At 50.8% G+C, this 25,705-nt stretch overlaps 12 protein-coding genes across 12 annotated transcripts; 7 read left to right on the forward strand and 5 right to left on the reverse strand.

Annotated features, from left to right (window-relative positions):
* Positions 1-1,451: 1,451 nt before the first annotated feature.
* Positions 1,452-2,124, forward strand: Z519_10572 (uncharacterized protein; the record flags this gene model as incomplete). Its single annotated transcript, XM_016768288.1, has 2 exons — positions 1,452-1,772; positions 1,894-2,124. The coding sequence occupies 2 exons, from the start codon at positions 1,452-1,454 to the stop codon at positions 2,122-2,124; spliced, it is 552 nt and encodes a 183-aa protein (XP_016615756.1).
* A 4,301-nt stretch (positions 2,125-6,425) lies between these two features.
* Z519_10573 (uncharacterized protein) lies at positions 6,426-7,901 on the forward strand (the record flags this gene model as incomplete). The annotated part of the gene is made up of 1 exon (XM_016768289.1): positions 6,426-7,901. The coding sequence occupies one exon, from the start codon at positions 6,426-6,428 to the stop codon at positions 7,899-7,901; it is 1,476 nt and encodes a 491-aa protein (XP_016615757.1).
* A 713-nt stretch (positions 7,902-8,614) lies between these two features.
* Z519_10574 (uncharacterized protein) lies at positions 8,615-10,779 on the forward strand (the record flags this gene model as incomplete). The annotated part of the gene is made up of 7 exons (XM_016768290.1): positions 8,615-8,883; positions 8,948-8,958; positions 9,009-9,164; positions 9,223-9,604; positions 9,662-9,746; positions 9,810-9,848; positions 9,898-10,779. 7 exons carry the CDS (start codon positions 8,615-8,617, stop codon positions 10,777-10,779), a joined length of 1,824 nt encoding a protein of 607 aa, XP_016615758.1.
* Positions 10,780-11,074: 295 nt separating this feature from the next.
* Z519_10575 (uncharacterized protein) lies at positions 11,075-11,830 on the reverse strand (the record flags this gene model as incomplete). The annotated part of the gene is made up of 1 exon (XM_016768291.1): positions 11,075-11,830. One exon carries the CDS (start codon positions 11,828-11,830, stop codon positions 11,075-11,077), a length of 756 nt encoding a protein of 251 aa, XP_016615759.1.
* Positions 11,831-12,552: 722 nt separating this feature from the next.
* Z519_10576 (uncharacterized protein) lies at positions 12,553-16,981 on the reverse strand (the record flags this gene model as incomplete). The annotated part of the gene is made up of 6 exons (XM_016768292.1): positions 12,553-15,551; positions 15,620-15,793; positions 15,846-15,946; positions 15,997-16,062; positions 16,121-16,587; positions 16,673-16,981. The coding sequence occupies 6 exons, from the start codon at positions 16,979-16,981 to the stop codon at positions 12,553-12,555; spliced, it is 4,116 nt and encodes a 1,371-aa protein (XP_016615760.1).
* A 715-nt stretch (positions 16,982-17,696) lies between these two features.
* On the reverse strand, positions 17,697-18,657 carry Z519_10577 (uncharacterized protein; the record flags this gene model as incomplete). The annotated part of the gene is made up of 2 exons (XM_016768293.1): positions 17,697-18,267; positions 18,323-18,657. 2 exons carry the CDS (start codon positions 18,655-18,657, stop codon positions 17,697-17,699), a joined length of 906 nt encoding a protein of 301 aa, XP_016615761.1.
* A 351-nt stretch (positions 18,658-19,008) lies between these two features.
* Z519_10578 (uncharacterized protein) lies at positions 19,009-19,440 on the forward strand (the record flags this gene model as incomplete). The annotated part of the gene is made up of 1 exon (XM_016768294.1): positions 19,009-19,440. One exon carries the CDS (start codon positions 19,009-19,011, stop codon positions 19,438-19,440), a length of 432 nt encoding a protein of 143 aa, XP_016615762.1.
* Positions 19,441-19,983: 543 nt separating this feature from the next.
* Positions 19,984-20,384, forward strand: Z519_10579 (uncharacterized protein; the record flags this gene model as incomplete). Its single annotated transcript, XM_016768295.1, has 2 exons — positions 19,984-20,173; positions 20,227-20,384. 2 exons carry the CDS (start codon positions 19,984-19,986, stop codon positions 20,382-20,384), a joined length of 348 nt encoding a protein of 115 aa, XP_016615763.1.
* A 171-nt stretch (positions 20,385-20,555) lies between these two features.
* Positions 20,556-21,512, reverse strand: Z519_10580 (uncharacterized protein; the record flags this gene model as incomplete). Its single annotated transcript, XM_016768296.1, has 1 exon — positions 20,556-21,512. The coding sequence occupies one exon, from the start codon at positions 21,510-21,512 to the stop codon at positions 20,556-20,558; it is 957 nt and encodes a 318-aa protein (XP_016615764.1).
* Positions 21,513-21,765: 253 nt separating this feature from the next.
* Positions 21,766-22,490, forward strand: Z519_10581 (uncharacterized protein; the record flags this gene model as incomplete). Its single annotated transcript, XM_016768297.1, has 2 exons — positions 21,766-21,933; positions 21,960-22,490. The coding sequence occupies 2 exons, from the start codon at positions 21,766-21,768 to the stop codon at positions 22,488-22,490; spliced, it is 699 nt and encodes a 232-aa protein (XP_016615765.1).
* A 761-nt stretch (positions 22,491-23,251) lies between these two features.
* Z519_10582 (uncharacterized protein) lies at positions 23,252-23,593 on the reverse strand (the record flags this gene model as incomplete). Its single annotated transcript, XM_016768298.1, has 1 exon — positions 23,252-23,593. The coding sequence occupies one exon, from the start codon at positions 23,591-23,593 to the stop codon at positions 23,252-23,254; it is 342 nt and encodes a 113-aa protein (XP_016615766.1).
* A 614-nt stretch (positions 23,594-24,207) lies between these two features.
* Z519_10583 (uncharacterized protein) lies at positions 24,208-25,623 on the forward strand (the record flags this gene model as incomplete). Its single annotated transcript, XM_016768299.1, has 4 exons — positions 24,208-24,700; positions 24,758-24,927; positions 25,005-25,255; positions 25,404-25,623. The coding sequence occupies 4 exons, from the start codon at positions 24,208-24,210 to the stop codon at positions 25,621-25,623; spliced, it is 1,134 nt and encodes a 377-aa protein (XP_016615767.1).
* Positions 25,624-25,705: the final 82 nt, after the last annotated feature.

Genomic DNA, 25,705 nt, shown 5'->3' on the forward strand with positions numbered 1-25,705 from the left:
AAATCCATCGTCTGCTTGGACGTTTCGGGACAACTCGATCTGTGGATCAGTCCCCAGTAAATAGAGCTCCTCTTCAGTCAGGGGCTATATTTTCTGGCTGAGATGCGCATGGCTGGGGGCTGTCTTCTGTCCCGCCTTCTATCGCGTTGATTATTGTCTTGGACATTTCGGGTGGCGATAATCTCTGTAGTCTCTTGAACACTCGCTGAAGATACTACTTGCTGAGCCGGACCTGGTATGATAGCTGCTGTAACCTTTTTTTTTTTTTTTTGGACTCCGAGAGGCTGTTACCTTGACCAAATCCACAGTATGACGAATCTTAGCCTGAAAAGGATCCTCCACTTGCGATACCAGCAAATTCGGTTTGCAGCGTTTGCATGCCCTGTATCCGGCCTCCGGCCTCCGGCCTCCTCGGCAAGCAGCCCGCTGTCATAGAAGACTATGTTCGCTCGACGCGCCAGTTGAGCTTTGCAATCGGGCCGACAATAGATGCCGGTTGTTTTGACAGCGTACACAAATTCTCCTCCTGCGTCAGGGTTTCGAGAAACAACTGCAGACCGCCGAGCCTTGGGGTCTGGGAAAGGCGATGGGGGCATCCTCAATGCACTGTGAGGTTTTGAACCGGGGCCTTTTGAATGTTGACATCGTAAAATTCGAGTAGTTCGATGGACTTTGATATTCACCTGGGCGGCGATCATGTTGGTAGAGTTTTCCTTGCTGGTAACTGCTCTTGATGCGCATTCTGTCAGCCTTATCTTCGTGGTGGGCAGATGGACGGTGCGATGTGGATAGAGTTCTTGAAGGCGGAAGCCCCGAAGGTGTTTCTGTTCATCCAGACCAAATGGCAACTTTGGTCTGATTAGTAATAACCAGAGCAACGCGGCCCCGGAAGGAAAGCGTATAGCGGAGTTCTCCCGGCACATTCCCAGCTTTCTCTCGCTGGGGATACAGACAACTTTGGCGTTACATTGATACAAATTCATGAAGGAGCAAATGTCAGTCCTAGGATTGGGAGAGGTAGATATCGCCTTCGCGGGAAGCTAACAAGAATCTCAACTATTGACGCTCACACGGATGCCTGAATCCTCTTTTTGCTCTTGAAGTGACCAATCACAGGCGTGCTTGGTATGCCGTTTGCGGTTACACTGGCCGCCTCGGTACAACGAGGACGCTATTACGCTTTATGTAGATATCAAGACTGTTCTTTTGATGGTGCCGACATCCGCAGCCATGAACAACGAGAAATTGTATACGCGCGGTGTAATGAGTCATGTCGGAGCGAGACTTGTTGCCGTTAAAACCAAGCAGCCTTAAACGAGGGTATAAAACCGAGAGCCACGGCCGGGGATGAAGACATTGAAGAGTCATTGCAACGCTACCGAGCTCGTTGGACTAAGTTCGCCTTCTTCAAGTCATGAAGGATTTGTTACTCCTTGATTGTCGCATCCGACATGGCCCATGATGAGATCTCGCCGGCAATACTTTACTGGGGTACACCGGTAGTGTTGATTAGCACTATGAACCCTGATGGGAGTGCCAACATAGGCCCAATGTCATTAGCGTGGTGGCTCGGGCACGGATGCATGGTTGGACTCGACGCTTCTTCCCAAACCACGCAGAACATGCTTCGCACAAAGCAATGTGTATTGAATCTTGCATCAGACAGCATGGCAGCGAGTGTCAATGCGTTGGCTCGACCGATTGGCACGGACTCAGCACGAGCCTCGAAGCAGGACAGAGGGTATCAATTCGTCAAGGACAAATTCGGATGCGTTGGGCTGACTTCTCTCCCTTCAAAAAACATCGCACCTCCTGGAATCAAAAGAATGCCCCGTTATCATGGAGGCACAAGTGGTGGCTGTAAATGAAATGTATGGAGGAAGGTCCGTGCAGGGTTTAGTCCTCGCGATCGAAGTCAGGATCCTGCGAGTCAGCTCTTACGAGGAACTTAGACTCAATGGGTTTCGAAACCGTAACGACGCAGACAAATGGAAGCCGATGATCATGATGTTTTGTGACTGGTACGGCTTGAAGAATGGGAAACTGAAACATTCAAGGCTGGCAGAGGTCGAGGAGGAGATGTACAGAGGATTGACTGAAACGACCGGGAAGATAGATGCATAGGTGGACGACGATTTCGCAGGACGTCATCGGCCTGACTGCTTTGCACCAATAGAATATCGACTGGCAACAAGCGCGATATTGAAAACCCCATAGATTCTCTGATAACTAGACGGGAGAGACCAATGAAAACTGATGTTTATCGGCACTTTTCAAGAACGAGGGAGATCATGGTGCCTTGAAAAGCGTCCTCTCGAGTCGTAGGAGCGAAGTTAAAGTCCCAACGAGCTGATAAAGGGTTGTATTTGGTCAAATGCTAGAGGTGCTTTGGCAGCGAGATTGACGCTGTGACAACTGCCGGGAGGGAGAAATGTCGTCGAGTCGTTCCTAGCTTTGGGAAACAGTAATATAAGTGATGCAGAAGGAATGTCCAAAGGAAACAGACAGTCGCCGTCACAGAAAAAGAGATTGGTTTCCCCACCTATCAGGTACCGGGCTGGTAAAATTTGGTGCTGGACGACCGACGCATTGAGAAAGTAAAGCGTTCCTCCAATGTCGTTGCCTGTACCGTGGCGAAAGATTTGGTTAATATGTTCCAGTCGAAGTCAGGATAACGGAAAAATGAGTGCTGCACGCCACACTCGGTACTGGGAAGTAATTATCCACTTGCTTCTCCTGGGAAAGGTTAAATCTGAGATGAGGAAGCAGCTTCGAGATTCAACGAAGCTGCGAATTGGATCCCGGCGGTGGTGTGATGGAAAATCCAGTGAGAACAACGGCATCAAACGCCAAAGGAAATTTAGATGCGACTGAAGTTGTGAGAGCTGAACCGTAAGAACGATCAACACGGATAACACTGCTGAAGTTGCGATTGGAAAAGGTCCCATTACCGAGCATTTCCAAGAGGGACTGCGCAATCGCGATTTGCAAAGGCCCTTGAACAACCTAGATGGGATCGGGAGATGAGGAGTCGGAAATTCCGAGCCTGTCATACGAGAAGGTGGCATGGCTGGCCAAAGTAGCTGAATCGATGTGGCTGTCATTTGGAGAGACAAAGTCCGGTATGTTTTTGAGAAGGCCACACCGTGTGTTCAGAATTGGACGACTGATGTGTTCAGTTAGGAAACTGGATAACAAATCTGAGCGCTTATGTCAAAAATCCCACCAACGTGCCGTTCTGACGATGCAACAGTCGCTGCTAAGCTAGAATTGGCTGTACTGAATGCAAGAATAAGATCAACCGCTTGCGTCTTGGTGATATTCCCTGGAAGATCTAGGTTCAAGTCGCGATCGGTGGCAGTGTGAACGGGGACGAGACTTGAGGCGCAGATTGCGCTCCTGCCCGACGAATATGATATCGAGGGGCCAAGGAAGCCTGCTGTATTCAAGTCTGGAAATGATGACCCTGGTCTAGCTTTAGCAGCGAAAGCTTCAAAAAGGATGATTAGCAGGACGGATTTCATCGTGAGGAGTGCTTGGTGACAAAGTTCAACGGACTTTGCTGTACTTAGATTATGGCTTCCGAACGGCGTGGCTGATCTGTTGGCCACGATATCAATCGAGGAGATGGTGTTTTTATACTAACCTGTAAGTCACCCGAGTGTAAGATTCCTTCTGACGACAGTTTCGCCAAACAGGTGCTCACCTGCCAGATTTCCGGGCTCGTCCATTTCGAGAACAATAAACTTCCTTGAGACTGGCCCAATTTTGGTATCATGGACCTTGCGATAGGGCGCGATACTCGACCCGAGACTCTTGTATTCGAATTTTATTGTGGCTCAATGTACCGCCATGGTGGCCTGAGAGTGAGTATTGAGCAAGGGCGCGACGTGAGGGACGTGAAGAAGAGTCGACCGTTGAACCACGAACGCTGTTTCTCGGCGAGAATTTCTATGGCCGATGCATAGCCTGGGCCATTTCATTTAGCCCAATGACGGCCAAGAGCAAAGAGTGCATCTGTTCTGCTCCTCTCACATTAGAGTGACATCTGTTGCTGTCAATTGAAATGCACAATTCCAGGTCCAGATTTCAGATCGTCAAAACAAACTCCCGGATTCAAAGGGCCCTTGTGTGGATTGCAAGGGTAATTGTCCTGTTGGTTGGATTGTTGTATAGAGCTGTAATGAGGCCTTTAAGCAAGGACGTGACCTGACGCCGAATTGAAAATAAGAGGCACTCTCAAAGACCTCCCTTGTTAGAACAGAGACGGCCTGCGTTGGTAGCGAGTATTCCGTTTCCCTTGGAAATAGGTACTCTATCCTTTACCTACACCGAAAGTTACATTCATATTAGCGACCCCTTCGTCGTTATTGAGCTGTCTCTGCCTACATTGGATGCGGGTCTGTATTTTTGGATCAGAATGGGTCGCTTATTTTTCAATTCAGCTTGCTGGTTATGCAGAGATCTTAATCTTGATTTCTCCTTGTGGACTGCCTGTGTTGTGTGTGAGGACTATTGACAGTCTCACATTCACTTGAGACTCCACGGCTCTGAGAGCCGCATGACCCTTGGTTGCGACCAACATCTTCCTCGAGGCAGTAGATATTCCGGGGCTTTCGACCTGCGGGGATGTGCACATTGATCGGCGCTATTCGCTTGATATGTGCAAGGAATTGCTCGGTCCGACAGGGGCTAGTTTTGTGGATGCTAATGGTTAAGCGGATGGGTGGGTCTCAGGTTAGACCTGTGAAGGATTTCACTGGGTTGGAAGCAAGATCATCAGGTTGGGTTCAGATCCTGCTATGGTTGATGTCGATCGTGATGTGCGAGAACCGTCACAGCATCGTGGCTCGTGGAAGATGGCAGGTCGTAGATGGGCATGTGGCAGATATTGCGTTACTTGGAAGAAAAGTGATGCCGCAGCCTACCTTGGTACTTAGCGTGTATTACTCGGTAGTGGCCCTAGGGATACTTCTCGCTAGCGCGCCACAATACTCGGCACTCCTCTCACTTCGTACCTCGTACTCCTATCAATCGACTTTTGTTACAGCCATCGTCCAACTTCTTCCACATTCATCCTACTGTTGGGTAGGTCCTTCTCCCAGTCTCGACTCTCGGAGAAAATCTCACATGTCCGGGTTCCATCCATCCTCTCTGCCTCATTCCCATTTTAGTCTAGTACGATCACACTCAAGGACATCTGACGGAGGTCCACTCAATGGTGGCTGGCCGTCGTCTATCGACTTAGAGAGTGGCGCCTCGCACACAGCAGGAGACGAGCTCCGATCGTTCCCGCTGGCACATCTCCGACCAGCCCATGCCACAGCCGGACCTGGGGCAGTTGCAATATCAAGCCCACCAGATTCAGGAAGAATCAGTCGCGCGGAGTGATTGACAAAAGACAGGGAGCGCGTTTTCATGTCGAAGCATCAAGTTTAGGATAGACATTGCATCTGACAGATTGCACGCCAAAACCATCCCCGGAGCGATGGTTATTGGTTGCCAGCCTTTCAATATCGCGCGATGGATTGCAGCAAGACCAGTTGCTCTCGAGGAACGCTAAACCCAATACTTCTACACCTTCGTGTCCAGGACTAACACAACAGCTGCAACCAGACAGGAAGGCCATCGCATCACCTCCAGGCAGGGACACTCCGCGGCCGACCTGGGCTGCATCCCTGCAAAATTGTGCCTCGTAAATGGCCGAGACAGTCTGGGCGCTCTGCCTTCTGGTGCCCTCGGATAACACACTTCTTGATTGGCCAAGATTTTTGCACTGGGCCAATGATCGTCGTTTTGCGGCACCATGCCTGAGGAGAGCTCGAGAAGCTTTCTACTAAGAGTTTTCACGTCATTGTGGTTGGGTTCCGATTGTCTCGAGGTCCAGAGTAGTTGGGACCCAGTCTCACGAGTATTCTGAGGACTATCGACACGCTGAAGCCTCTCTCGGCAGGTCAACAAGTTGTCTGTGCAGTGGCGGCACAATCGCCTCTGCGAGAGATCTTTTGGTCTTTAGGCCAACCCATCATCATCAACGCAATTAATGGACTGCAAAAGGTGGAGGTAGTTTAGGAAGCCGACCTTCAACGATGAACACCCCCGCCCCAAACATTCCTGGCAAAAACATGCGGTCCGCCTGACAGTGGTGCCTCTACAATACGAATTTCTCGTCTAATGACCGCTTGACCGATCGCATCTGAGATCTGGTCTTTCTTGTTGCAGCCTACGATTGGATTATCCGTTGGGTTTTCCGTCGCCCCGAAACAGTCTCTCTAGTAAGACGCGGGGTAGTAAGTATAACAGCTTGAGGTCACTCGGACATCTGGTTCAGTTCATTCTTGTCAGTAATACTGATATTTGGGCCGTCAATTTTCCTTGCCAGCTTTGGTCTACCAAAAACCCCAGGATATCAGAATATCAAGAACATGCTTGAAGTGTACTGCGATCCTTGCACGGTCAATAGCCGCAAAGTATTGGCCGGCCTCGACCTCCTGGGCACAAAATACAATTTCAACCATATCAACTACTTCACTGGTCAACACAAGAGTCCCGAATACCTACAAATCAACCCACATGGTACTGTGCCGGCTGCGGTTGACGGGGATCTGAAGATCACCGAATCCAATGCCATTCTGCAGTACGCCGCTGACGAATGTGGTTCAATGTACCCGAAGGATGCTAAACAGCGATGTGCTGTGAACCGCTGGCTTCTCTGGGAAGCATCAGTTTGGTTTCCCAGCTGCTACGTCTATCTGGTTGAATATGTGGTGAAGCCGCTGCTCAAGGCCGAACCCGATCAATCAGTCATTGATGTTGAAGCTCCGAACTGGCACAAGCACGCTGCAATCTTGGATGCACAGCTGTCGAAGACCAAGTGGCTCACTGGTGACAATATCACCATCGCCGATATCGCCGTTGCTGCACCTATGCACTTACATGCCGCTCAACGTCTCCCCCTCGACCAGTATCCCAATCTTACACGTTGGATGACGGAGCAAATCGAGAAGCTGCCTCAGTGGCAGAATACTCAAGTTGCTGTCGACAAAGCCTTGTTGCCAGGTAAAGCTACTACCAATGGCGCGGCCGGAGCTGTCCGAGCCAATTTCAACTACACGAAGGACGTTGAGAAGCGGACCGAGCTTTACTTCTACGATTGTGAGGCTGAAAAGGATATTCATGAGCCTGGGGACGATCCACACGAGATGACAGTTACCGACGGGTGGTACAGAGCCGACTCCTTCTCCGTCGATAAGGAAGGGTTTTCTCTTCGTCAATTCAAGACCGGATTTAACAACTGGGAGGACGAGGAATCCGTTCGCGAGCAGTTCTACCCTGAGATGGTTGAATTCCTCAAGAACGCCACAGGCGCTAAGCGCATTCTTGTGTTTGACCATACCATCCGCACGAAGCGGAATGAAGCAAAGAAGCTGACCCAAGAGACAAACACTTCTCAACGGGCTCCCGTCATGCTGGTCCATTGCGACTACACTGCAGAGTCCGGTCCTGCCCGTGTTCGCCAACTGCTGAAAGATGAGGCTGAGGATCTCCTTTCTCGGCGCGTGGCGTTCTTCAATGTATGGAAGCCGCTTTACCATACTGTGGAGGAGCGACCGTTGGCCATGTGCGACGTCTCCTCGGCTCCCATGGAGGATTTCTTTAAGTTGTATCTCAAGTATCGCGATCGTGTTGGGGAGAACTATGTCATGCGATATTCACCGAACCATAAGTGGTGGTATTTCCCGAAAATGACTCCGGAACAAGTTATTACCATGAAGACGTACGATTCGCAAATGGATGGGCGCGCTCGGTTTGTTGGCCACAGCGCATTCGAAGATCCCTCTTCTCCGTCTGATGCACCAATCCGTGAGAGCGTCGAGATTCGCACAATTGCATTTTTCTGACGGATTAACCACGCCAGTGTGATTCAGCCACTACACAGCTGTAGACGACCACTTCCGTCATGCTCGGTAGTTTAGCCTGAATCCAGGAATGTCTTCTTGCCTTACAATCGTTCAATCCCACTTGTTTCGCTTTCCGCTTTCGTTTTCGTCTACGCCTATCCTTTGATCCCTCGGTATCGTGTCCCTACAGTCCTTGTCCAGTGGTGGGGTTAGTCCCACACAGACTACGACCTGGCCAGCCGGATTCAAAATTAAGTGCCACAGTCTGACAAAGTAGAGTGATGCACTATTGGATCGAAGGTACCCTTCGCTCACTACAAACATATTGTTTATATTCAGTAATAGCGGTATTTTGTCGTTATCCTCCAGTGTTAGTTTATATTCTGTATGGCGGCTGCTTCGTTACTACTGAGCAGTCTTGAAATGTATATTTCCTGTCGAACCGTGTCGCTTATCTTTGGATCCGGCTCGCTGGTTGAGCGCGAATAAGCGAGCAAGGTTTCTGGCCCTGCTGGTACAAATCTGGACAGTTCCCTCTCCACTTCTCCACATCATGGGGTAAAGAAGAGTGAGGGTCATGGTGGTGGCGGTCGGTATAGCCTGGGACGTGACCAAAGGTCCACCTCTCCACATGACAGACCATCAGTAAGTACCAAGTATTTATGGTCTTGATCCTGCTGTCTTGGACCGTGTTTTGCATTGTGCATAGCATAATGTCGACGTCCTCCAGTTCAGGGGTGGTGCTCCCACAGTATCCTGCGACATATTCGGGAATCCCAGAACGGCTGCTGCACAAGGCCATCCGCGAGAAATCGAGGATATGGAAAAATCAAACAAAAGAGGCCCAAACTCCGAGGGAAAGAGGCTTGGCCATTCCCCCCGGCATTGGTCGTTCAGACTTTCTCCAGGCGCTGGAGGAGTTGGCGCAAACCCTCGGCAAGGAGCACGTAGTATTGAATGATCAGCCTCTTGAAGATGGCTGGTTAGTTATTACCCCCTTCCAAGCACCGGACCACGTGCATTCAGACAGCTGATCCCCTGCCTAGGTACTTGGAGCGTATGTTTAGCCTGTAAGCAAGAGTTTGCAAAGGTTGATATATGAACTAGAGCCCAACACGCACGATTCTTACATGATCATGGACGGAGAAGAGACGGTGTCGTCAGCTTGTGTTTATCCCGGCAGCGTTGACGACGTTCAACTTGTGGTGAAGTGGGCCAACAAACACCTTGTTCCCTTGTATCCAATCTCCATGGGACGAAACTGTACCTGCTGCCTCCCATCATGTCCTTCCCTGGAGTGAATCGCTAATGGACTCGACAGTGGGCTATGGAGGAGCCGCACCCCGCGTTCGAGGATCAGTCGTTGTTGATCTGGGCAGACGGATGAACAAAATCTTGGACATTGATCCGGATGACTGCACATGTCTGGTCGAGCCGGGGGTGTCTTTTTACGCACTATACGAAGAGATCAAAAAGAGAGGATATACGATGTGGGTGGACACGCCAGACCTTGGAGGTGGGTCGATTATTGGGAATACTCTGGAGCACGGAGTCGGCTACACGCCATATGGAGATCACTGGTCGACTCATTCGGGCCTGGAAGTTGTTCTTCCAACCGGTGACCTGGTCAGAACTGGTATGGGAGCTCTTCCGGGCAACAATACCTGGCAGACGTTTCCTTACGGGTTTGGGCCAATATCAGAGTATGCCGGATGTTCCGATGGTTCTTTCCAATACCGAGAACTGATAGGACTTTGCAGTGGGATCTTTTCTCAGTCAAACTTTGGAGTGGTCACGAAAATGGGCGTGGCTCTGATGCCAGATCCCGGGGGCTGCGAGAGTTTTGTGAGTGATCTGAGTTCTTTGGCTCTTGAGTCTTGCCCGTCCGCGGTCGACTGATTTCGAAAGATGTATACCTTCGAGCGCGAAGATGACCTCTTGCTATTGGTACGTTGAGCCTCTACACGGTGTTGACGATTGCTAAACTATAGATCAGATCGATATTGTTCGACCGTTGAGAATTGCCAACTTGCTCGAGAATGTGGCGCAAATCAGACACAGCACCGTGGAGCTGGCCGTTTCAGGGCTCCCACGCTCACACTATTACCAAGGCGCCGGGCCGATACCCGAAGAAGTGCTGCAGTCCCATCTTGAGTCAACGCCGCTTGGGCGATGTTCCTGGATATACTATGGGACTAGCTATGGGCCTGAAAATATTCGAAAATACAAACTGGACATTGTCCATCGAGAATTCACCAAAATCCCTGGCGCCAAAAGGATTGATACTCAGACGTTGCCAAAGGACCACTATTTCTGGTCTCGGGCCAGAATTGCTGGAGGTGAACCAGACTTCGAAGAGCTTTCGTATATGAACTGGGTTCCCAACGGAGCCCATCTAGGATTCAGCCCTGTTTCACCCACTCGAGGACTGGACGCCCTAAAGCTTTGGAAAATAGCCAAAAAGAGGCATGACGAGCACGCAATCGATCTCTTTATCGCATTCTGTGTGGGCCTGAGAGAACTTCATATGATCAACCTCGTGATTTATGACCGGGGGAGCGTCCAAAGGAGAGAGGCCGTCGAAAAATGCATGCGGTCGATGATCGACGATGCAGCGAAACAAGGCTACGGGGAGTATCGCACCCATCTCCTCTTCCAAGACCAGGTCGCCCGGACATACAACTGGAACGATAATGCTCTTATGAAGTTCAATGAAAAACTGAAGGATGCTCTAGATCCGAATGGCATTCTCGCGCCAGGGAGATGTGGTATCTGGCCGGAACGTTATCGAGGCCGAGGCTGGGAGATCGGAAAGGAAGGAAGAGGAACTTCTGAAGGACAAGGAGTTGGACCTCCTGGAGCAGGTGTGAAACTGTGAGGCCAATTGCAAGGCATATGACTCGCTTTCCCCATAAGTCGGGAACATCCTGTTAGGATAATAACGTCCCTTTGTCTCCAAGCGGTGATAGACAAGACTCTATTGCGTTTTACTCATCTGATGATGGATCCCTTTCAATCCTCGAGCCGACTTCCGGGAGGGGTACCCCAGCCAAGGTCCCATGATTTAATTGTCTAAAGATATAGCAGCAAACATTGACAACTACAGAAGGTATTTGGAGGCAGTGGCTGTATTTATCAAGGGATAGGCTCTTCTTAACTTGGTCAAACTAAAATCAGACACCATATTCATCGGCAAGTTCGATCCAAGCATCGACTATCTTGTCGACATCGCTTCTCTTGATGGGAATGCGGTGTGGCCCATCCCATTCAATAAGCGTCGTCGTTCCGGGCGCGCAGTAGTTTTCAACCAGCTTCCTGTGGAGATGGAGGCCTTCATCTTTGAGGCCGTGAACGTGTAGTGTCGGAATTCTCAGCTTCATATCCGGCCGCTCGAGGATGATTTCGAGGTCGGCGGCGTCAGCGAGACCGCCTGCTGATTGCATCCATGGCAATTCTTCAGCCTCTTCACTCAAACTGACCAGGGGGGCCCGTCCGGCCAGAATGATTGCAAACTTCCAGGGCCCGTTTTTCTCCTTGATCTGCTGCTCGTAAAGAAGGCTCGCTGCTAGTTTTGCGCCTTGACTGAAGCCCAGGGTCCCTACCCATTCTCCTGTTCCCTCGTCACTCTCCATGCAGCGATCAATAGTGTATTCCAACTCGTATTGACAAGCTGCTGCGTCGATCTCTGGGTGAGACTCAAGCCAGCGGAACCACCTTCGGAAAGGGCCCCAGTCCGAATACACGGGATGCACCCCGACCCCTTCGTCGCAGAAGAATGGAGCGTCCACGAAGACGAACCGATATCGGTTCCTTAGCTTTTCGTGGCCGAGGAATGCGCGAAACTGTGCTTTGAATATCGCAGCGTTCACGCCACCGCCGTGAATGCAGAGAATGCGTGGTAGATGCAAAGAAGGATCCTGAGACGCCATGGTGCGATTGTCCGAGATTAAATTTACTGATATTACCTGTGAGATTCTCAAATCATCTTAGAAGCGCCTTCTGCAGGCCGGAGAATATTTATGCGGCTTGGAAGAGCTGAGATGAAGGTGAGCACGACTGTTCGCTGACTACTCTCACTTCGCAAGGCCCCAGTGATGATATATCGACAGATAGTCAGTAGTCTAAAAATAGTATTCACCGAGGCTATGCCGAGGGATAGGAAGGAGCGGGAGGTCTCGAGACCTTCAGCACCGACTCCCTTTCGCCAGCTCCGTGCATCATCCATGACATGGTATCGTCCCATGATTGAATCGGGTTCAATATCAGGGTGTTTTCAATCCGAAATCGAACCACTCTTTCCGAACATATCCAGTTGAACTCTTTCTGCCGTCCCTAGCATTAGGGCATTAATGCTACGCTTTCTTGGTCTCCGAACCCATGCTTCAATTGACATGTACGGGGTACAGGTCGGTGGTTGGTGACGTGCAATCCACTTCTGTTAGGGACCGATCGGTGAAGTTCAAGCCTCACAAGGGGTCCGAGGATGCCCAAGAATGGATGACGAGAAAGAGAACTGCTGCTGAGTGCTAAGCAAAAGGCACGTTTGCAGTCGAGCGGAAGGAAGTTACTTCTAAATATCCGCTGGTGTTGCATTCTGGTGTAGTAAATTCTTTATGAATTACCATGCCTCCCTCGCTATGCACTGAAGCAGTCAAATCCTATCCACTTCTGGAATGGCTCTTTCGCTGTTGCTTTTCTGCAACCTCCCGTCCATACTCCGTCCGCGAGCCAATGAGACACGCGCTCGTGCTCTATCAAGTTCTACTGGAGACATCTGCCCAAACTGAACACTGCTCCCGAGTCTCTCGTGATCTCTCTCGAAAATGTCACCGCCGTTGAAGGATATACTAGATGCCAACGGAGAGATATTACCCAGATCACCAACAGCAGCCAACTCGTCGTCCCACAAATTTGCTGTTGCCACATCAATGGAGGCTAGTCCCGGTCTGCTGTATAGATAAGGCTCCCGTATTTGCGGAGACGTGCTAAGTGACGCCGAACCCGGTACTGCTGGAGGCGCTGTTGCATGTGATGTATTCGAATCCCTAGATGTATCTCGGGACATGGGCTGCGAGCTATAGCCTGTTCGGGCGGACTTCGCAGAAAGCCGACCATCACCTTCTTGAGCTGGAACATGCTTGAGGCGTGGCTGCATGCCGGAAAATTTTGGAGGCTGGGGAAGAGAGAAATTCTCGTCCCCGGAGCTTGACGGGACAATCCTCGTTACCGCTTGATTGTTCAACGTAGTTTGCATCAATCGCGGCGATGAAGAGGGGTGCCTACTATGCCTTCGAGACATTTCGGACGAATCATATGTTGGAAGAGATAAACTTGGGAGAAACTCTGTGGTCAGGGGTGATATTTTCTGGTTGGGAGATCTAATGGATAGTGGCACACGTCCTTCGTCTGATGTCGGCCTTGTACATTGTAGACGCGTAGGTGATTTTATCCTTCCTCCTCTTGTGGGTGGTGGACTGGCTCGGTGAATGGCTGCCAGAGCTCCTGATGCTTCAGATCCTGTAGAGGTGGGCCTCGCGGTCCGGTCATCGCTGCCGCTCGTGAACGACGAGGCTCTCGACTGGATCTGTGCCTGTTCGTGGGATACTGTGGGCGGAACTGGCATGGGTTTCCACTCTCCAAGGTCCCTAGGGCTTTTGGACTGGGCAGGCCGCCCTTGAAATATCGCCTGCAGCACCGAGGATTGACGGGTAGTGCCGAAGCTGGCTTCTGTGGGTGTAATCGTATACATGTCAGAATTGCTCGGGCGCCGGCTTCGGTTCGTGCTTGGGATCAGGACTTTAGAGTTGTCCATTCCAGATTGCGACCATCTGTCAGTCCAGCTCCCCTCAGACTCTTCATCATCCAAGTTCAGCCCGAGATGCAATTGGATTGGCGATTCAGTTTGGTCGTCGGTATGTTCAGGCGTCCAGGTGGATGTCCTGGTCAGAGCACTGCTTTCGGTACCGGGACTGTCTGAAGATGTGCTGCTGGCTCGCTCAAATACGGAGAATTGTACTCGATGGTGAAGACTATCAATAGATTGTGATGGAGATTGGCTCTGGATTTCTTTCTTGATCGATCTGATCGTTTCGTGAAGATTGTGCCGTGTCTTGCGCAGGGTTGGCGAGGCATCAGAGGACGATTTGGGGAAATGTGACCATAGACGGGCTGCCTGCGTCTCATAGTCGCGATAGTCGCGCACAAGACCTCGTCCATCGGTGCTTTTAATCTTGCCATCTGCGACTGTATAGGAGTGGCACAACATTTTTGAGGCGACGCAGAGCCACCACCAGTAATGTGCTGGCTGATCTGCATATCGAAGTTTCAGTTCATCCCGGAGTACGTTTTGCACAACGCTGTGGATGCGGAGAATGTCAATGCTGTAGGTCACCGACTGCGAAGATGACCCATCCAACTTGCTGTCCGCATGAGCCTCAACTAACCCTTCCAGACTGCTAGAGTCATCCTTGAGCAATCGCGGTTCGAGTCGCTCCATTTCAGCTGTGGTCCGGGCTGTACCAACAGTACCATTACTATTAGCTCGCGTCCTCTCCGATTCTTCTGGCGCAAAAGACGCTTTTGATGGCGTGACACAATATTCTTGCAACGTCCGCTCGACCAGCCCATACCGTATAAGAACTGCAATCGTGTTGTCTAATTCTTTCTTCAGACTTCCTATCTGCTCAATAGAACGGATCTCAACACCAAATTCTTGCAAAGCAGGTTGTCCAAAGCGAATGAGAGCGACTGGTATCACGTGCGCGAAAAAGCTAAGCACTGTAACCAGATTGACGGCTTCGGGGTGCGAATGCTCTCTCAGGGCTGAGATGATGTCAAGATAGGGGTCCGCAAGCCGGTGATCGGAAGTTCCGGGACTGAACTTCTCGAGCGATGTCCCCCTTGCGATCAAGGCATGAGCGGCAGCGTGGACAGCAAGAGGTAGGCATTCGTAGTGCTTCACTAACTGGGTCGCTTTTTTGACCTGCGTTTCATTTGGTGATCTGATCCCAAGGTTCTTGTAGAGGAGCGCACATGCATCATGTTGTGACAACGGGAACACTTTAACGCCTGCCGGATTGAGTAGTCTCTGCCGCTTTGCCAGCGTTCGATCCACCGATGTGTAGATGATGTTGTTGCCTGACCGATCCGGAATGTAAGAAACAAAGGCTTCGATGTCGTCGTCATTATCAGTCGTCACTCCATCAAAGATGAGCAGCCAGCCTTCTCGGGTTTCAAACCATTTCCGAACCGTGTCGACAAATCTTGACGACTCATCCCACCCCGGGTCTCGTGGTTCGTCTTTTCCAAGTATCGCGACAGCTTGAGCAATATCCCAGAAACTCTTCGATCGTGATTCCTTGGTCTTGGAGTCGACCCAGAAGCATCCAGCTGGGTACTCACTTCGATGCCGCCACAGATATTCTCGTGCGATCTGACTCTTTCCACAACCCGGCGGACCCCACAGCAAAACGGCACATGTTCCCAAAGCTCGTCTTTTCTGGTTTGCTAGTTTCTGAACCAGCTGGTCCATTTCCAACTGAAAGCCAAGGAAAATTGAATTGGGGCGGAAGCCAACTGGAGCAACAACGAGGGAAGTAGAGGAGTATGCTAAAGATTGTTCAATCATTCGAATTGAGCTTGTAGAGTCCTCTGTAAACCGTCATGAGTCAGCGTCAAAGAGCTTCATTCAGGCCACTGACCAAAGTTGGCTGATCAACGAGGTGCAGTGACAAAATCTTCGTCGACTTCTTCAACCTCATACGGGGGTGAAGCTGACGCGGAGATCTGTTTGGGAGGAGGCGCACTCATTGGATTTGACTGGCTCGTTTGCGCGATTCCGGTAGACGGTGTAACCGTGCCCGACGCCCCTGCGCTCCGTTGGAAAATGCTATCTGCAAGGGATCAGCATCGTTGTGGGCGCAAATTTGGGGTTCACGTACTCACCACCCAACAATTCACGTGCAGCGGCTTGCTTTTCAAATTCAGCTACTCGTTTCTCTTCCTCCCAACGGGAACGGATGAGAGATTGAGCACCAATGGCGTATCTAAGACGATTTAAGCATTATCATTTTGTTTCCCCTTTGGCCTGTTTTACCTTTGGATAGCCTCGGCGACGACATCGTAACCAGGGCTTGATTCGTTCTCGAATTTGCACATATGGCTGTGGAAAAAGGGTTTAGCGATCAGCTAAGGCCTGCAGATGTTTGGCTGCCCCTCACCTATGGTCCTTCTCAATGCCCGTTCTTTCAACTCCTTCAAAGACGGGGGCAGCAGAATCCTCCTCGACGACGAATACTCGAGTCCCCTTCAAGTCGGTAGGCTTCGACTCATGGAAGAAGTAGATGTGGAACCGCCCTATGATCTCGATGAAGAGTCTATTGATATTCTGCAGCGTTTCATTGTTAGTCTGCAATGCATGCACCAGTTGCGGAGATGTGTCGAAGAATTTCTTGGGAAGTGCAACAGCACAGATCTTCTCCAGCAGAGAGCCCCATTTTGCGAGGTCAGAACCATTGTGCGGAGTTCCAAGAAAGAGAATGCCGTAAGTGCTGATATAAATTGATCGCAGTCTTTCGGTGTGTTGGTGATGTCGAATGCTCTGACAGTATATCAAACATCTTTTGACCACCAGGCCTCCGAGGGAATGGCAGACGAAAATGATGGGTCTTTCGGTGGCTTTTCTCAACTGCTTGCTGTCAGTATGCGCCTAGCACTAAGTATCCTGGCGACAACGACTGTGCAACAGTGCTTGGATCTTGTCCCACACTTACCGACCGGTTGGCTACTAATCGGCTCGCGAGATGTTCTGCGTGATTGTGTATCTTATCTTTGGAGACGCCATCTGTGAAGGCGGTCACATTTGCATCATAGCCGTAGGTCAGAATTCGGGGTCTTTGCTCGTTGAGGGCCGTAGGGAGGAGGTCGGCAGGCCAGAACACGTTCGGCTTTTTGGTGGACCAGGTCTCGTGGGGATGCCCGTTCAATCCATGCACGAAGACGACGTCGACTAGAGGGTCTGCCACCGAGAAGACTTCTGTAAGGCCATATTGTACGATCTGTTTTCCAGCAGAGGAGCTCATCGTTTGGATTGCGCGAAGTGGCCAAACATCGAGGAAACGAGAGAAGGCAGGCAACAGAAGCAGGAGAACGAACAGAAAGAAAATGCGGCTGGGGAACAACCCGCGAGCTCATCGGTGCATATATAGGCTGAAAAGTAGCATTTCAAACCTGGTGGACTGGATCCAGGGAGTCATAGTCACGGTCGAATTGAAAGGGAGGGTGCAGGTGACTTGGTAGCCTGACGATAGGAGTGGTGGATGCAACCTGCATAATTCCCAGACAAAGAAAGTTGACGTGTCCCGACTTCCCCAAGAAGAGAAGGCCAGCAGTTTTGGGCGGCTCGTCCCTGGACTTTCAGGTGGCTTAGGGGTTTCAAATCAATACGGACTCCCCTGTGCATTGGGCTTTTCGCCTTTTTCGGGGCCATTTTGTGGGGAAAGTGCTGCAGCCTCAAGGGGGCCAGCACAGCCTCAAGCGAGGGAGGCGAAGCCGAAACCAGAGATCTTGCGTGAACGCTCAGTAAATTTTATGGAAGAGGGCCCAGGCTAGGATACCGTACTCCGTATGATTACAATCTCGTAACCTTGACTAATCTGGCCTCCACACGTGTGATTATCACAAGATCCACGGTCCAAGGCCCAGCCAGTGTTGGTAAAGGCGAGAGTCATACGGACAGACGAATATCAGAAGCTCTCATGGGCAAGGCAAGACCACATCGTTTTAGCATTTGGCGTCTCATCTGCCTTTGAAGGCTGGCCTCCTCTTCTCCGCGAATGCTTTCAACGCTTCCATTCGGTCCTCCGTCTTCAGAATGACCTCATAGGCTTCGTTTTCTGCGGCCTCGCCTCGTTGCCACCCATTGACAGCACGCATCGCCTGGGCGAGGGCTATGGGACCTCCTTCACAAATGTCATTGGCAAGTTGTAGACTTGCTGCTAGCACCTTTTGCCGAGCCTTCCCGCCCTCGTTCATTTCTTCAGGAGTAATCTCCACTAACCGGTTGCACAGTCCCAGAAAATATGCTTCAGCTCCACCAACTCGCCGACCGGTGAGAATGAGGTCGCGTGCTCGGTTGACCCCAATCAGCGCAGGAAGTCTATAGGTTCCTCCTGCTCCAGGGATGATTGCCAGCCTTGTCTCGGGTTGGCCCACAACTGCAGAAGATCCAAAAACCCGCAACGTCGTGCAAAGTGCTAGTTCTAAACCGCCACCGAGAGCGATAGAAGATATGGCAGAGATGGTAGGGACAAGGAGATTAGACAGATCGGTGAAGGTGTTCCGCATGCCGGTCAGGAATTCCCTGATTCTTTACACTGGTAAGTACTCGTTAGATGCAACCACGACGGGAGTAAGATGCGTACTCTTCTTGCGTCATTTCCTTTCTTTCCCTTAGGTCGGCCCCGGCGCAGAACGCTTTGTCTGTATTGGACGCGATGACTACTGCTCTTGTCGGGCCTGCACCGCCCTCGGCCTTAACCTCATCGACATGGCGCTTCAAGCCGGCGACGAGACTGCGTGACAAGGCATTTCGAGCAGCGGGTCTGTCGAGGAGAAGAATGCGGATGTTACCAGAGTGCGGAGCAGCTTGATGGTGGACTTTGATTGGAGCGGATTCAGAGGCAGAGGCGAAGCTGCGGTATTTGAATTGGGGAGCCTGTAGAGCAGTGAGCATACGCCATGCTGGACGAATTCGCATGATTGCGAGATTTATGCGTTGACATGGTGATCAGGAACTGAAGAAGAGACATCTGAGCTGTGAATATGTACATACCTATGTCGGTTCGTGTGGAGTTCAGGGGTAGTGGACCGAGGTTGCGGGGGCCAGTTTGCCTACTGGTATGGCTTGAAGCTCTTGGTTTTGCTTGGCTGACGCTTGTCCCGAGATCTCGAGTATGCAACAACATCATGCCATGCGGTCACTTGACATCCAACAAGCATAATTCTGAAAAGTCATCTAAATAATTCTCAAAGCAGTGATCGTCCACATTTCCAACCTCCTCAACTGCGCAAAGGTTTCCCACCCGGTCAGCGCGTCGGTGACTTCAGAATGGACCACAGCATGCTTCATGACACTATTCTGGCTCTCGAGGACTCAACTTGGCGAGCATTGACGAATTCGGGGGTTGCACTTTTGCCGTTCCTCAGCCGAGATTGTATCATGCTCTTTCCATTGGGAATGAAAGTCTCAGCCAAAACGACACCGAATCTTGAAGATGTGATGAGAAGCGATGCATTTGTGCCGTGGAAGCAGTACCAGATGAGCGACGTGGAAATTACGCAATTGGGATCGGAAGCTGCCCTGATTAGTTATCGAGTCAATGCGACGAGACGACATATTACGGATGATGATGATATGAGACAGGACGAATTCAAAGCATTGATCTCGAGCACTTGGCGGAAGGATCCGGAGGCAGGGAGATTTCTTATGTGTGTTCATCAACAAACACCTTATGAGGAGGATCTGGATTTTGAAGGATGAGGCGACTGTATGAGAAATGTACCGAGCATCCCCGTACGGGGTACGGAGTAATGTGAACTACGGAAGCTTGGGACGAGGATCGCTGAATTGGGTGGCTCGTTGGATGTACCTACCGACTCGCTGCGTACTTAGCCGCCCTTGGTCTTCTCGGTAGGAATGATCGATTTCTGCGTCTGGGCGTGAATTGCATGTGAATTTCCCCTACACAGTGACATCAGCCGCTGTGTTCGAAAATGCGCAGCACGACACACGAAACGGACATTCCCCCCGGATCACAAGCCCGAGCGAGTCAGTGGCGTTTGTCTGCTGCAATGTGGGGAAACCGAAAGGTCGCATTTGTGACGTCGATGTCGAGGTGGAGAAAGCAGGATCGACACTCTCCTTCAAGATTTCACCCATCAGTCCATGATTCAAAAATCTGACTTCATATCCCTCCAGAATTACAGATTTTGCAACGTCCAACAATACTCACGTTCCCCCTACAAGACTTCAGAACCCCATCGTCAGATTGTCAACCTTATCCTGTGCAGAATTCCCTTCAACATGTCTTTCCTCTACCAAACAACTCGGGTCCTTCGCACCGCAGTCCGATCGTCTGTGGTACGCTCCTCACCTCGCCTCTTCTCTGCCACAGTCATTCAGAATAAGTCCGCCACCGAAACGGTCAAGGACGGCCTCAAGACGGTTGACCGAGCAGTTTCAGATGTTGCGGTTGCAGGCATCGACAAAGGAGGTAGGCTCGCAATTCTGTCACCTCGCAAATCGACCTCGCTGACAGATTTATAGTGGAACTGAAAGACAAAGCCGCCGAAGCCATTGGTGTTGAGACTAAGAAGGTTGAAGGCACTGCCTCCCAAGTTGCCGGTGGAGCCAAAGGAAAAACTGCTGAACTCTCAGGCCAGGCAAAGGGCAAGGCAGAGGAAGTCAAGGGCAAGATGTCGTGAGAGACGCCGCGTGCATATCCTTCGAGGCGGGAAATAGAATCATGGCAGTCGGTTCATCCATGCTGCTGGGGACAAAGGTGGCGTTTTCAATGTAACAATAATCATCATCAATCAGGGCCTGACCTCGAGAAGAGTCACAAAAGAAGTTATGTACAGTATTCCTGAAGCCCCTCACAGCTCCTGGCCTTGCTTCTCCGAGTCTTTCAAAGTTGGGATCGGCTGCAAGATCGGACTGGCAAAATGTGTCCGATAGACCTCCTCCTCTTCTTGCTTCAATCCATATTTTGCCGGATCACGCTTCTCCAGAAAATGCTTGACACGGCCCGTTCCCTTAATGTCATGTTCTTCAAAGTGATCTTTCCTTGATGTCAGGAATCGATTTGTTTCCTCGGTAAAGGCTTGTGCTCGCTCTTCTATCGATCCGGTGAATTGTCCGGCTCTTGTAGCCTGAAGGACTCCAGCAATCACCGCGAGGAGGATGACAATGGATGCGAACGCATTGGGATGTAGGTATGTGACTGGAGGGTCTTTGAGCTTGTCGTATCGGCGGTACCATCGTTCCCAATCTTCCCAAGTGGCATTTTGAAATATTGAGGAATCATCGTCCGGACCAAATCCATATCGTTTCCCTTCGGGATTAGTATATCCGTGCGAGTGTCTAGTTGCTGTCCTTGTTGCTCCCCATCCTGCGCCAGATGCATCGTATGCCCTTCGCTTGACCGGATCGGAGAGAATCTCATGCGCCTGAACAACCAATCTGTATCTCTCCAGCCTCTCAATGTCGCTCAGTTCCCCGCAAAGGGAGCTGTTGCTGTTTCTATCCGGATGGTAGATCTTCACCAATTCGTAGAACTTGTGCTTGGTATAGACCGAGTGCTTATCTAGGCCGAATATCTCGTAGGGTGAAGGCGTGAAAGAGGAGTTCCGCCGACATGGCCAGTTCATATTGTCCCGAAACTCATACCCTCGGTTTGACCTGACGTCTGCATAAGTTCTAGACTGGGGGGCAAAGCGTGGCTCTTGCTTCAATCGCTTCTGCGGAGAGCTGGGGCATGACGCGCAGAGACAGCATTGCCATGTATTGTACGCCGCCGGCAGCCTCACCTTTTTGAACAATATCGATGGCATTGTGAATAGCAAGCGGATGGATAGATAAGAGGTTGCAATGGGTTGTGAGTGTGGAGGGGACAAAGTCTTCCATGTCATCGGCGTCTAGGTCCCCGATCGTTTGGAAGGTTTGCCGATGAGATACTTTTGCAAGATGCTGAAGATGCCAAGTTGGTATATTTGTTTTATTGGCCTCGCCGAATCTACATGACGCGTTCACGATCGCCTCGTCGCAACGACTCACGGGCTGAGCCTCGCAGTCGGTACCGCGACCATGACCGAAAGGGAAGAGATTATTACCCCGATGAGAGAAGGCGAAGGTCACGGACTCGCAATCGACGACGGAGAAGGTCCGAAAGTTTGGATAAGCAGAGCTACAGACAACATGAAGAACGCAGATCGCGGTCACCTCGCTCACAGACCTCACCGGAGCGACTTACACGTCTGAAAGGCTCTCTCCCGTCCCAGGCCAACGCATTCAACTCCGCTAAAGACGGCCCATCGCCACCACCACTCGAAAAGCAGAAACCAAACTTCCGTCCATCTGGTCTTCTAGCCGCAGCCTCAAACACGGTCTCAACGTCAACTGGCGCCGTGGTGCTTAAATACCATGAGCCGCCCGAAGCTCGAAAGCCCCCTTCTTCTCAACCCTGGAGGCTGTACATCTTCAAAGGCGAATCCATTGTCGACACGCTGGGTTTGTATTCCCAATCTTGCTGGCTCTTTGGCAGAGAAGCGTCTGTTTGCGATTGCGTTCTTGAACATCCCAGTTGCTCCAAACAACATGCCGTCATTCAATTTCGGCATGTCGAGGGAAGTAATGAGCTCGGTGACAGGATCGGAAAAGTGAAGCCGTACGTGATTGATCTGGAGAGCGCCAATGGCACAACTGTCAACGATGAAGCTGTGCCGGAGGGAAGATTCGTCGAGCTGCGGAACAAAGATATAATCAAGTTCGGCCATTCCACCAGAGAGTATGTCATGCAGATGGCTGCTTGATGAATGTGACCGACTCGTCAACTGAGCAAGAACGAGCCTACCATGAGAATTTACAATCCAATGAATCCTAGTGACCGAAATGCTTTCTCCTCAAATATGGTATTAATGAAAGCTCTCGAATCACTTTCATGACTTTCATAGAGCAAATGCTGCCTGAACGACGGCCAGCGATCTCGATGGATTGCGAACCAAGAAAGTACGACCAGATGTGAACATTGGAACCTCCCGTGACTGAGAAAGTGATTGGCCTAATTCTCCCTCACGGCACTTGACGACGAGTTATGTGGAGCCACTGCGAATTTACCTCTTCCTTGCCCATTCTCATCAGCACCTAGTCCTCTGTGTTGGCTTCGGAGTCTGGCTTCAATCGCTAAACCAATGAACACTTCTTGAATACCGTCGGCCTCTGCTCAAGGCCTTTGACCTGGCAAGGAAGACCTGCTATCTTGCTTCTCTTGCGGCGTAAGTCATCCTCAGCACAACTACTAAGAAAGCGCCATATGGGAAGAGCGAAAGTCTCACGGGCTGCAACTAGAGTAGCCTTTCATCTGTGTGAATGCGAATAACTTCATCATCTCTGACTCTTCACATGCCAGCTTTTTCGCAATGCATCTCTGTCGTTGTGGCAAGATCTTCCAAAATACTGCCCCTTCACAACCTCGATGCTCGATGTAGAGGCTGCGGTTCGTATCCTATCAGGAACGTTTTTCGGACTCTCCAGGCCCATCACCGTCTCGAAAGCCGAATTAAGAGCTATGAGGTCAACGGAATCTGGCCCACGCGCGATACTTGCTCGGAAAGGTCTCTGCCAGATAGACACAGCCGGCAATACCAGAAACAGCTGAGCCAAATCCCAGGACAATGCGGGCGACAACAAACAGCGCTATAATCTGTGCAGCGGTTTGAAGCATGATACCAACTAGAGTCAATACAGAGCCCCAGAATACGGCTGGGCGTAAGCCATATCGATCTGCAATGATCCCAGAGATGAGAGGTCCAAAGAAACCGCCAACGAAGAGGGAAGCAGTATTGAGACCGGTAGTTGCGGCATTGGCATTGAAATAATCCGTGTACGAAGGTAAGATGTTGAGGCCGTTGGGCATGACCCGTCATAGCCACCAGTCTGACCTCGGTCAGGACGAACAAGAGCGACTAGGCAGGTACTCACCGTCGACTGCGCCATTGAACAGAATATCAACAGGATTGAAAGCATCACTGTTGATTCAGGTACCCAGGCAGGGAGCCAGCTACCCGAGGGAGTCCTTTTCAGCATTTCGCCGTCGCTATTCAATGCTCGGCCCCAACGGCAACCAGATGCAAGGCAGAGCAAAGGATTGAAGCTGTGCTATCAAAGACAACATGGTGCGAAACTCCAGGTGACAAAGCATGGAATACGGTGACCGGTGATCAGCCGTCCCCTCAACAGGGTGGTGTCTTGTGCCGCTCTGGACGAAAGATAGGCTGATAACAATCTCCATGATAGCCGCCATTGAAGGTTTGGAGGCGGAGAATATTACTATCGAAAGGAGATCTGCGGGTGACAAACCTGTTTCGACTCAGCCTATTTGCCAAGCTTATGACCCACATGAGCTTAGCCTGAGAAGCTCCAGTCCGCGCAAGCCAAGGTGACAGCTTTAAAAGGAAGGAGCATATCCTGTCTTCTCCCCCCCCCGCCCTGCTGCGGGTTATAGTGGCTGAGGTAGAAAAAACTGCTGAGATGGTTGAACGGCTGGCAATTGCAGTTGCAGGTCTTGCGTGCGAGACTTCGATTTTCACACCCTCCAGAACGCTAGCGTCTGCTTTCCATGCCAAACGTGGCCGTGAAATTATCGAGAAATATCCCTTTATCAGGAAAGATGCCTCCCTCGGGAAGATCGCAGACTGGCACGGAGCTCTGATCGGTCATGCGCTACCAGGAGGGATTGTAACGCGTGCTTCTTTCGAAGAGCTGACTTGCGAGATCATAGATCGGCTTCGAGCGATTGTGTCATCGACCACTATCCATGGTCTCTGGTACGACATCCATGGCGCCATGTGCGTTGAAGGTATTGATGACTCCGAGGCAGAGCTCCTCCTCCGCATTCGACAGGTCATTGGCCATGACGTGGTGGTGTCAGCATCCATGGACTTACATGGCAACGTGAGTCGTGAACTTGTGCACCAGAATGATCTCATTACTTGTTACTGCACTGCATCGCATATTGATATGCGTGAGACGAAGGAGCGAGCTTGCAGAAACCTTGTCGAGCTGCTAACAAAGTCCCCAGCTGGAAAGAGAGCTGGTATTTGTCCTGAGCTGCCTATCAAACTATGGATTCCCATTCCGGTTTTGCTTCCAGGCGAGCAGACTTCGACCCGAATTGAACAAGCAAAACACATTTTTGCTGCAGTTCCTGGTGCTGAGTCGAAGAGATGTGTCATTGATGCCGCAATTTGGGTAGGGTATCCGGGGCAGACGAACCACGAAACTGTGCTGTTGTGGTGGTGACAGGATGGCATGAAGATATGGTCAAGAATGAAGCAGAGAGGCTTTCGCAGGTCTTCTGGGATGCGCATGAGGATTTTGACCACTTTGTTGGTCCCACAGGCTCATTTGATGAATGGATCGATGCAGCAATAGAATCCAAGAAGCATCCGTTCTTCATCAGCGATTCAGGATACAACCCAACTGCCGGTGGAAGCCGGGATATGACCTGGGGCTTGATGCGTTTACTAGCTAGTTCTGAGTTCGAGCAATCTTCCGGTCCGGCGGGTAATCTATGCCAGTACCCCCGGAGCCAAAGCAGTCCGCACCTGCGTCGATGCAGGGATAGGTGCAACTGTCACCGTAACCGCCCGCGCTGAGGTTTACAATATCCATTCAGGGCCAATCGCCATGACAGGCCGAGTGCTTGCCATCTAACACGGAGACAGCGATGCCCGAATTGAAGTCGTCTTGCAAGTGGGCAGTGTCTTTGTCATCCTCACAGCACTCCGCAAACTATACCATCATGAGGACTTTATTGACCTCGACCTCAAGCCTCGAGAAGCATATATTGTAATCGTCAAAATTGGTTATTTGGAACCAGAATTGCACAACATGGCGGCTGGTTGGAGACTTCCCCTTTCGCCTGCTGGCGTTGATCAAGACTGAAACGGCTGGGACACACCCGCATTCACAGGCCAATGTATCCTTTCGATGACTTCAACGAAGTGCCTAGCCTTTCAGCAAGTAT

The sequence above is a fragment of the Cladophialophora bantiana genome (assembly GCF_000835475.1).
Source record: "Cladophialophora bantiana CBS 173.52 unplaced genomic scaffold supercont1.18, whole genome shotgun sequence".
NCBI lineage: Eukaryota > Fungi > Ascomycota > Eurotiomycetes > Chaetothyriales > Herpotrichiellaceae > Cladophialophora > Cladophialophora bantiana.